A 12,635-nucleotide genomic window follows, 5' to 3' on the forward strand; every position below is an offset into this window, starting at 1 on the left:
AAAGGAGCATGTTTTGAAGGTTTGGTGGAGTCTTGACTATAGCTATTGTCTATTGAGAGAACTGATACTATTCAGATTTTAAGATATTTTAAATTGAACAATTGTTGTTTTGATTTATTTAATTATCTATATTTTTTTGGGCATGCTAATGACACTAAAAATACTTTCTTCTTATTTTGATACAAGTGAAACATGGCTCTAATAAAGTCAATAATTATATATATATATATTATATTATAGACATTATTTATTGTTGATTAATTGATGGAATACTTTAGAATAGAGATTTTTTTGATTAATGGAATATGAGTCAATAATTGTGTCTACTATTTCTATCCTCTTTATTTATTTTTAACCATCGTTTTAGATTTTAATTTTTTTTAAATCAGTGACAGTGAAATTTTATTGATGCTAGATAAAATTATAGAAGAATCTATGAAGCAGTATAAATTATTGCTCTTTCAATCAAATCATACCACATACAAAAATAAATTAAATTAAATAAATTGAATTTGCATTTCTATATAAATCGAATTGAATAAATTTGATTTAAGCAAATACGTAGTAAATCGAATTCATAAGGTTCGAATTACATGCAACTTCTGAATAATTATAATGATATGGGTATTTTATATAAAAATTAATACAAAAATAATTTAAATTCCGTACAATATTTTTTTGTATTTATGAGCTATTAAAAATGAACGAAAAAATATTGTATGAAATTTAAATTTTTTTTGTATGGGTTTTTATATAAAATACTAATATCATTATAATTATTCATTTTGTAACAGAGTACAATTAAGATTTTACTAACAATTTTAAATAAAATATTTTTATAAAATTTTAAAATTTTGTATTATAAGCATTTTTTGTAATTATTGTAAACAATTTTATAAAATTTAAAAATGGCTTAAAAGATGTTATGAGTAAATCGTCTGACAAAAAAACTGATTGCAAAACCAGTCGAACCTGTGGTTAATCGGTGAACTGTTAGAATTGATCGGTTTTTTGAAAGGTTTCTGGTTTGTTAATAACTCCTCCAAACGGTTCCATTTTGACTTAAAAAAAAACCTGAATCCCCAACGGCTTAAGCCCGTAACCCGTAACCCAGTCCCAGTCCCAGTCCCACACTCTTCTCCTATCCTCTCTGAAATTGACATGAAATTTTGAAATTGAAAGAAGAACCCTAGCTCCCCAAATCACAAGCCCGCAACCATCGCAGCGTCAGACTGAGAGAGAGCGTGCTGAGATAGAAAGAGAAACTATTAGAGTTAAAGCAATAGCAGAGGCTGAAGGTCAAGTGCATGAAGCAATTGACTGAGGATCATAAAAGGAGAATGCTTATAGAACGAATGCAAGGTGAAAGAGATAAATGGCTTCCTACGATCAACACAACCTTTGGTCATATTGAAGGTATGCAGCTATTAACAAACCTTTTGGAAATTATATCAGATTAAGAAACAAAAAATTGGTGCTATATATCAAATCTTATTCTCATACCCTTTTTATTTTATACGTTTTGAAATTTCAGTATTTATGATATAGAATGATTTTCCAATTGACAAAAATAAAATAATTTCATGCCTTTTCGAAACTTTTTGTGATTTACTATACCTAATTAGTGCACGTAAATATAGTGATTTCCTCTTCAGCATATATTGCTTCTTATTTTGATTTTTCAAAATTAAACTCCATTTTGCCATGTAAATGGAACACAATAAATGTTAGCCATTAATTTCTATCCTAATTTTGATAATTATTTTATTGATATGATTCAGATTCTTTAATCCTGAATAGTCCAAAAATTTTTCTTTTTTTTCTTAGTTGGATTTTGATAGAAACGTCAAGATTTTTGTAATCCTTACTAATACTGGGGCTGAACAGTACTATGACTCTCTATAAATATAACATAGATGATCACCATATTTACTTTTTATCTATACTGAAATTCATAATATTTGAGTAATTTTGTTGTGGCAGGTAACAATAGCAGCTAGGTGAGTTCATGTGTCATGTGGTGAATTTCACAATATTTTTTTTATCTTTCACTAAATATTAGGACCTTGATTTTTAGGTATGATCTTATCAAGTGTATCACTGCTGGTCCAGAGTATAAGGTGTGGAAGCTCGAAGTACGTGTCATTAGACTTTGGACCGTTTCTCACTTTGTAAATTTTGGGATGAAGGCACCTATTGAGATGGTTGCCCTTGATGAAAAGGTAAAATATTCTCTTTGCATTTGAGATTTTTTTTTTGGTAATGACTGAGCAATAAACCTCATTTATCTATGACTCTATAAAACTAATGCATTCAGGGGGATACAATTCAATGCTCTATTAAAGGCATATTTATTCCTATCTTCGAGGGCCTACTCGCTGAGGGCAATATGTACGTGGTCACTAATTTTGCAGTTGCTTTAAATACCATCAAGTTCAAGCCTACTAGACATGAATTTAGAATCCACTTCAAGAGGGACACGATTGTGCGTCTGATACAAGATTCTTCAGTTCCATTGAACGAATTCAATTTTGTTCTGTTCAAAAAAATCCAGGCAGAGTCTAAAGAAGATGGTTATTTAGTTGGTAAGTACTTTGTTAGAGTAATCTATAACGCATGTGTTCTTTAATTTTTTGAGGTCTAATGTTTTAAGCAAAATTATTTATCAATCTTATTGTATTACATAATATGTCTATATTTAATGTATGTCATTTGAATTGGCTGATGCGTCATTTTTTGTTATAGGTATAGTACCAAAAAAATTGTATTATTTAGTAAAATTTTTCTTCAATTTGTTAATGGTTTTGTTTTCTATTATTATGCATTTTATTTTAACACATAAAAGACAGATTTCATATATATTAGCAACTAAAGAATTAGTACCTTTAAAAGTATCGTTGGTAACAAGTACTAACTTGTTTATTTTTTGTTTCTTCAATTTGTTAATGGTTTTGTTTTGTTTCTTCATTTTATTTTTTGATTTCGACATGGATGAAATTTTGGAAAAAATATGTCAATTTTGGACAAAAATTTGAGCAGATAGAGTTTTGTTAATGGAAAGATTGGTGCCTTTATTTTGTAGATGTGATAGGTCAGCTTGCCTCTATGGATAACTTGGTCGAGTTCACACGAGACGGGAAGCCAAGTTATATCACCATAGAACTTGATGATCTTGAATAATGCTTAATATCCTTTTTGATAGTGGCTTTGTTTTAAAATCTTATTTTAGAATTTTGTGCCTCTCTTTACTCTACAAACATTGCTATTTCTTATAGGGGTGGACAGAAATTAAGGGTAACGTTGTGGCAGTCTTTTGCTCTTGACTTGCTCAACTATTTAGAGGAACACCTGTGACTTACCTATGTGGTTATTCTCCAAATGGGCAAGATAAAATTTTTTAGTGGTATGTTTATTTTACTGGTATTTGAATGCATGTTTTGTGTCATCATATGCTTCTGGTATTTTCTTTAATTTGTTATGTCTTTTTGTAGGGGTTATGGGTGTTTCCAACATAAAATACAATTTGAAACTCTTTATCAATGTTGAGTTTCTAGTTGCCAGGAATTTCTTTGCAAGGTACAGTGTATAGATTAGTAGTGTGGCCAGCAGAATATTTATACAAGGCTTTTGATTATTTAACTATTAGCAAATTTCAAAAATTCTGATTTAAAAATACAAAGGTGAACAAATTAGATCCTTTTGACGGACAAGGCATAATGCCGCTGGTCTGTGATCAAACTGTTTCAGTTGAGGAAGATTTTTTGCGTCTGTCAGTCTACAAAACAATTGCCGAGATAAAGGAGCATAATCAAGTAAAATTCTTTCTTTATTAGTCTTCCTTTTTTTCAATTATTATGTCTAATGTTTGTTGGATCATAATTTCAATTGTTGTGTTGTACCCTTGCATCCATCGATTTTAGGATGCTGTATTTGTTATTGCCGGGACAATTAAAGAAACTTGAGAAAAGATATTTCTGTCCCAATTGCGTTGACGACTATGGGTTCTATGTGCCAAGATATGACTCATGATACTTCTTTAACATTCACACACTACATACTCTTTGTCTAAGAAAATAATGGTATAAAATAATCATTTGTATTATTTCTTGATATATTTTGTTGTTGAATTCTATCATTTGTGATTCAGTTAGCCTAATAGGTTAAAGATAATTGATTTTAAATAAGGCTAACTATCTCTTTCAAAACATAACATATAGCAAGAGTTAAACATAATTAACTAAATGAAAGGGTTTCATTGTCATTTAGAGGTGGATAGGTATATCAAAATGTACATAGTATTTTTTGTGGGTCATGCTGTCTGGGGTTGTGATGTGCTGTTAAACTATTCTCCCGTGTGAGATCGAGACTCTTGGATAAGCTATTAAAAAAATTATTTACGTCCAATTCAATAATAACATAGTGTAGACAGTCTAACTATTGGTATAATTTATGTAGTATATTATTCTTGAATTATAAATTCTTTAGTGAATAATAGGTACAACATTCACATAAGGGTAATAGACCACACCGATGCTGCCTCTTTTGTTTTGTTCGATGGAGAAGCTGCAAAGTTTCTTGGAGTTTCTGCCAATGACTTTAGGCAGTCTTATGTGACTAAGATTTGATGTCATATTCACTTTTTTTGTGTTATTTATTTTGAACTATACCTGAATATTTATTATTTATGAGAGCATGAATGAACTTTTTTCCACTAAATGTGAAGGGTGTTGAGAAAAATTCCTGTCTTGAAGAGATTAATAAGCTTAGGGATATTAAGTTCATCTTCAAAGTGCAAATCAAGATGAGGAATTTGAACTCATATGAGCCATATGTGATTCATGTGCTGAGAATGACTAATGAGAATTCTTTGGTCTCTGCTTTCCTGGATAAACACAATCCTGACTCTGTAACCCCCTCTCGCTAATAACTTTCTCTTCTGTTTCGGTATTGCAAAAACAGATCAACCAGATTTTGATGATGTCTTTTTATTGAATCAATTGTTTTGTAGGGCCTTTTGTCGCATGAAAATTCTGAACTACTGAATTTGTCTACTGGTCCATACGACACTTCTAAGGTTTGTGTCAAATAATTTTCAATTTAAATTATTACAATGATGCTCTTAGTCTATATAGAAACTCAAATATTATTATTCTTATTATTATTGGTACATGATGGCGTATCCCAGGCTTGTGAGAGTGAGTCAACTCCATCAACTGCAATTGATGAGAAACATAATTCTAAAACTGTCGGAGTTAAGAAACATATGGAAGAGGTTGGAGAGGAGTCAGTTTCATCCAAATCTAAGAAAGCGAAGTGGATTGTCATGAAGGACTAAATCATCACGCCTCTACACAGTTCAATTTATAATATATGAGAATAATTTATTTAAACTATTATTTGAATGAACTATGATCGTTTGAGAGTGATTAGGATCTACCATATATGAGTAGTTTATTTCTCTTTAATCTTTGTGTTGACATTAATTTATCTCTTAAAACTTGATACAAGAGTTGTTTCGTTTATTTGTTTATTTAATCCAAGATTTGAGTATGTTTTCCTTTAATAAATACTTATTATTATTATTATTATTGTTGTTGTTGTTGTTGTTGTTATTGTTGTTGTTGTTGTTGTTGTATGTTTTAGGGTAATAAGTTTTGATTTTGCTGCACATACTTACTAAAAAAAAGTATTCACTAAATTTGAGTGTCTTCTCTCATTTTTTTCGTACTCAATTTAGAACCCAAATTAACATCTAGCTGATTCATAAAATAAAATACAATAGCCCATGACCAAAAAAACAAAACAAAATAAAATACAACCATGTCCATGAGCTGCAAGAGAAAAAATTACTCTAAAAAAAATACAAAACTATCATAATTTATTTAATTATTATTAATTAGTCATTAAATATTAGATTATCAAATAAAAAATATTATTGAATGAGAGTAGCTACTGAGTGAGAATGATTATTAGGGTGTTAGTAATGTATGCGGCTATGGCTCATTAAAGTAGGTTGCATCATATTTATGACTCCGTAGATGAAAATTTTTTATTTCGCTCAAAAAGAAAACTTTTGATTTGAAATAAAATAATTTTTTATTTTCTTTCCAACAAATTATAACATATACACATTAAAATTTTAGCCCAGCCCAAAATACAATAGCTCTATATAAGAATTCTACGATTATATACAATTATCATATTCAGTATTTGATTATTAGATTTTTTTTGAAGGTGTTACTGTTGTACATTGCACCACATCTTTATGTAAATTTTATTTTTTTATTTCAAATAAATTTTTTAAGTGTCGATCAGTCTTCTATTGATTAGTGTTTTCATTTTATTTTGTTCAAATTCTTTGCAATTTTACTTTTTTACGGTTCACATGTTATAAACTTATTATCATAGTAGTTGAAAATAAATAATATTTGTATAATAGTTAAATATTTAAAAAAATAATATTATTATGTACTCTCTAAAAATGCTATTACTGCACAATACACTATGTTTTATGTAAGTTTCATTTTCTTTTATCAGATAGATTAAGGTAGATAGATTAAAGTTTGTTAATTTGAATAATAATTTTTATTATTCACTTAATCTAATTATCCAAAAAAAGTATTTTATTATTTATAAAATAAATTTAAAAACTACATGTCACGAAAAACATGCAATACTACTTTTTAATTAAAAGTATATTATTATTATTATTATTATTATTATTATTATTATTATTATTATTATTGAAACATACCACAAAGTTGTATTTAGATTTTAATACGTAATCTAATTTTCAATATTTAAATTTTAAATGACTAAAATTATTATATGTTGAATATTTTGTCCTTAACTAATTTTTTTTGTTATACATTGATTAAAAAAATATGATTTATTAATCACTTCTAAATTCAAATTTAAAAATTGTTGTGCATGAGTGTATATTTTTAATTAATTATTTAATAATATATAATATAAAAATTAGTTTGCTTAAGGCATCTATATTTAAATTGGTTTAGTTTTTATATATATATATATATATATCCCTTTTAATTAGATTATTAATTTGTGAACTGTTAATATACTTTTACATATTTAAAAATTAAGTTTTTACTTTTTAAGTAAAAAATGATACCTCATAAATTAATCAATACATAATCAGTATTGTAAGTTAATGGACATTTAAAATTCAACTTCAAGATAAATATTAAAATTTGAAAATTTGTATTCGTAGCTCATTGTTGCGGGAGAAATACATTGTACTTAACAACGATAATGTATCCCATTCTAGTCACACAATTCAAGATTGCAAGGTTAAGACGAATGATAATTTTGGCAAGAAAATAAAAAAGACTTGATGATAATGAGTTTACTTTTTTTGGTGCTTCTAGTAAGTGTTTTTGTGAAACTTTTTTAATTTTTATTTTTTTATGAAAAATACAATTTAAGATATTATCATTGTTAAGAATATTAGCAAAATAGTTTGTACTATACATAATTTTTTAAATATTTTAATTTAGTGATTAAACAACTGTAAATAACTATTCATCTTTATAATTTCTTTTTAAAATTCATATTTAATAAGCTATTAATTACATAAAAACTATACAATCTTTAAATCTTCAGGTACTATTTAGGTTAATTAATTATTTAATATTATTTAAGATATACTCTGTCATAAGTTAAAACAATATACTATTTAATCTAAATTAATACATAAAACTCTATATTAATTGAGAAAATATAAAATTTGATGTTTTTGTGTAGATCTATTTAACTCGATTTAAATAAATTGTAATTTTAAAATTATATTTAAATTTAGAGTTTTATTTATTATTTAAATTGAATTGTATTTATTTTTAAGTGATGACTGGGTATATTTTAAATAATATGATATAGATACTCATTGATTTAGTTTAATAATTTTAAAAATAATTCAATAAAACTAAACTAATACAAAAAAAATTTTAACTACGAAAGTATAATACTAAAATTGTATAAAATCAAATACGAGATTAGTTAATTGAATAATTATTATTTGTGTTTCATTTATTTATTTATTTATTTTTTTTGACTTAAAAGTGTCGAAGAACAACAATAATACAAATTTTGACGTATATAAAAATGTGCAATATATTACTGCAAGTCAAAGAATAGTGTGTCAAGAAACTAGTACCTCATCTAATATTCTCAGTTTATAATCAAGTGAAGATAAAGGTGACATTTTTCTCATTGTAATTGACTCATATTTATCTAAATTTAATTTATATCAGTTTAATAACAAAAATTTTCTATATATTTCTCATTACTCATTCATAAGGAAGCAACTATCTATGTATGGTGTACACTGTGCTTCGCATGAAATTGGACAGAAAAATACTCCTCCTAATTATGAAAGACCTTCTACATCAGAGAAAAGATCTAAATCTTTAACTCTACCAACGGATCCCTCATTGACAAGAACTCCACTGTCCATGTTAACAAATAGTACGTATAATTAATGATTGCCAAATGATTCATACACCAATATTTAACAAAAAGTATACTTCATCGAGAATCATTTATATAACATAGATTTATTATAATTCTAGCATACTCTAGTGTACAAGGACCCGCCAATAATCTAAAGAAAGTCGTTTCGCAAAATCAGCTTCTATCACACTGCGGTTCCCACAGATCGTGCCTAACAGAAAGGTAATTTAGAAAAGATGATCATCATTATTATATTCTTTTCTTTCCTATAGTGTCTAACGTTTAATTGAGTAAAATTGAACTTTTTGTAAAGAAGTTCTACTATAATTGGGGTGCAAAAAAGATAATCTTCCTCTGTTATTGCTTCGGTGGCTATTAATTTGGCACAACTTTATGAAGATGTAAATTTATTGACTGTTAAGATACACCCACTAAGCGGTGACACACAAAGTGGCCAAAATATTGACCCTTTTATTGATGATGAAGGTAATTTCTCATTATATCAAGAATTTAAGTTTGTAGTTTGCAAGAGATATGAATTATTAGTAATACATCAACATATATGTTTGTATTTTTTATAATTTTTATTGATTGTAGTTTTAAATGGTTATGATGATTCAATATTGGATGTGGATATGGAAGATAATTTTATACCATCCTCAGAAACCTTAGACAGTATGTAAAAATTTTAACTGTATGTTTATTTGCATCTTTGTGTACATCATGGACTAAATTGCATCAGTATGACAATTGAGTATCTAAAGAGAGTTCATTGGGATATAGGAAATCCTATTTATCAATGTCAACACTGTAAAGCATGGATGTGGTCTGGAGAAAGGCTTGCTAAATCCAAACAGTCGCCCCAACCAAAGTTTTTATTATGTTGTATGGAAGGAAAGATCGAGCTTCCTCTACTTTCTGTGCCTCCTGATGAGCTCATTCAGCTTCATACTGGAGGAGATCAAAGAAGTATTTATTTCCTAAAAAATATAAGGATATTTAATTCAATATTTTGTTTTACATCAATGGCCGGAAAAATTGACCGTGGGGTGAACAATGGGACTGCTCCTCCAATTTTTAAGATTGGGGGTCAAACTACCATAGCATTGGTAGCTTACTTCCTTTAGATAGTTTACGACCAACACTTACCCAGCTATATATCTATGACACAGAAAATGAGATTGATAATCGAATAGGCACACTTCAGTAATTTTCATGCAACCAGTCAAACTTTTTAGTTATTTCTTTTCTGTGAGAGAAAATAACATAAATTTTATTTTATTTTTTTTAAGTTCCAATGAAGCTATAAATGAGCGGGATAGGAAAATTGTGGCAATATTAAGAAACATGCCAGACAAATATAATAGTTTGGCAAAGAGTTTTCACTGTGCAAGAGATAGGTACCAACAGGAAAATTGCACAAACATAAAGTTTAAGTTGATTAGTAAAAGGACTACAGATGGCAGGACATACAACTTGCCATCTGCATCTGAAGTGGCTGCATTGATTGTTGGCGATGGCGAACAACTTAGTAAAGATAGAGATATTATTATAGAGAGTCAATCTAGAAAGCTCCAACGGATTGATGTTTTTCACCCATCTTATTTAGTCTTGCAATATCCATTGTTGTTTCCATATGGGGAGGATGGATTTTGTTTGGGTATTGTAACATCAGATTCTATCTCCGCTAAGCCTACAAAGAAAAACAAAACAATCACTTTGCAACAATTCTTTGCTTTTCGACTACAGAAAAGGACGGGTGAATCTCCGTTAATTCTGAGATCAAAGAGACTATTCCAACAGTTTCTGGTAGATGCCTACACAATAGTGGAATCAGAGAGGTTAAAATTCTTTAGGTGTAAATAACCACAGTTGAGGGTTGATAAATACAAATATTTGCATAAAAGTCTTATAAACGGGGATGTAGATGCTGCAAGATTTGGCAAAAGAATCATTCTTCCCAGTACTTTTACCGGTGGACCTAGGTATATGATGAATAATTGTAAATATGCATTTGAAATTTGCAGATATGCAGGATATCCTAGCTATTTTATCACCATGACCTGTAACCCTGAATGGGATGAGATAAAAAGAGAAGTGACTCCCATTGGATTGAAGGCAGAAGACCGTCCTGATATATTGTGTCAAGTTTTTAAGATCAAGCTTGATGGTTTGATTGATGACCTAAAATAGGGGAAATCTTTGGCAAAAATTTGGGATGTAAATTTGTGTTTATGCAACGCCTTATTAAAATCTTATGTTGTAATGTTTTGCTCATTTGTCTTTTTCAATTTTCAGATATTTGCACTGTAGAATTTCAAAAGAGAGGGCTTCCGCATGCACATATCCTTTTATTCATGAGTAATGAGTTCAACCCACAAACACTAGATCACATAGACAAACATATAACAGCTGAGATTTCTAATGAAAATGAAAGGCCAAATCTACATGGAGCTGTTCAAAATTACATGGTACATGGTCCATGTGGTCCGTACAACAAGAATTCACCTTGCATGAAGAATGGATCATGTTCAAAGTTCTATCCTAAAGAGTTTAGACAGCGAACACTCATTGATGAGGCCAGATTTCCCAAATATAGGCGTACTGATAACGGTCGAACAGTGAAGAAAAGGGAATGTGTACTAGACAATAAGTTCATTGTTCCGTATAATCCAGAATTTTTGCTCAAGTTTGGGTGCCACATAAATGTGGAATACACATGCCAAACAAGTTCTGTTAAGTATCGGTTTAAGTATGTACACAAGGGTAATGACCACGTAACAACTACTCTATACAATGCTGGTGATCCGTTAGAAGCCACACAAGTTGTTGACGAAATTAGGAATTACTACGATTGTAGGTACATTCCGGCATGTGAGGCAGTCTGGCGTCTATTTGGATACGAAATCCAAGAGAAAGAACTATTTGTGATTAGACTTCCATTCCATTTGGAGGATGAGCAACCTGTGGTTTATGGTGAAACTTCTAATGTGAATGATATCGTCGAAAGAGAAATATCTCATAAGTCCATGTTTTTGGGATGGATGGAGGCGAACATGTCATATCCCTATGCTCGAAGTCTGACTTATGCTGAGTTTCCAACCAAGTTTGTTTGAAAGGACGATGCTTCGAAGTGGTTTCCTCGAAAGCAAGGCTTCGAAATTGGAAGGTTGACTCATATACCTGCAAGTAATGACGAGTTTATATTCAATTTTGATCTTATTTATTTAATGATTTAAATTTAAAATCTTAACAGCCTATACCACACGTCCATTATATTCAATTTATTTACACAAGAAAATAAATGTTCAAATAACTTTCAGCAGTTATAATCTGTAGATTATACAATTTTTTATTTTTTGTATATTTTTTAAGAAAATTATTCTTATGCAGATGTGTGGCTACATAATAATTAAAATAACGTAGCTTAATCCATTTAACAACTTAAAAGTGAGATTTTAACCAAGTTTTTTTGCAGCAAATACCGAAGAATATTACCAATGACTTCTCTTAAATACTCAAAGAGGATGTATGAGTTTTCGAGATATAAGAACAGTAGGAGGAACAATTTATGCTACGTATAGAGATGCATGCTTCGCCTTTGGACTTTGCAAGATGACAAAGAATTCATTGATGCAATTAAGGAAGCAAGCTCATGGGCCTCAGGATCATATGTTAGGAGGTTATTTGTCATTCTATTAACATCCAACAATATCTCAAGACCAGAACATGTCTGGGATAGATGTTGGCATGAACTCTCAGATGGTATTTTGTATCGACAGAGAGCCGTGATGAACATAAGGGGTGAGTTTTTATTAATTGCAATGATAAAAGTTCTTCCTTATTGATCATTTTTAGTTTGATTAAATTTTTACAGTATCATATAATATGCAAAGTTAACAATGTCAGATGATGAGATTAAGCAGTTGTGCTTAATGGATATAGACAATATCTTACATTCCTATGGTAAAACCTTGAAAGACTATCCTCCTATGCCTTTAGCAACTGAAGTTAATAGTTCTTTGTTAACCGAAAGGGTTATTAAGGAAGAGCTAAACTTTAACAGGGATGATTTAAAGAAAAATGGCTCAGACATGTTAGCCATCGCAACACCTGAGCAGAAATATGCATTCGATAAAATTGTTACAGTTGTGTATTGTGATGAA

General features: G+C 29.3%; 1 protein-coding gene across 1 annotated transcript; it reads left to right on the plus strand.

The window, feature by feature from the left end:
• The first annotated feature begins 9,816 nt into the window (after positions 1-9,816).
• On the plus strand, positions 9,817-11,585 carry LOC112721242 (uncharacterized). The gene is made up of 3 exons (XM_025772312.1): positions 9,817-10,310; positions 10,497-10,639; positions 10,768-11,585. Exons 1-3 carry the CDS (start codon positions 9,817-9,819, stop codon positions 11,583-11,585), a joined length of 1,455 nt encoding a protein of 484 aa, XP_025628097.1.
• Positions 11,586-12,635: the final 1,050 nt, after the last annotated feature.

The sequence above is a fragment of the Arachis hypogaea genome, chromosome 11 (genome assembly GCF_003086295.3).
Source record: "Arachis hypogaea cultivar Tifrunner chromosome 11, arahy.Tifrunner.gnm2.J5K5, whole genome shotgun sequence".
Lineage (NCBI taxonomy): Eukaryota > Viridiplantae > Streptophyta > Magnoliopsida > Fabales > Fabaceae > Arachis > Arachis hypogaea.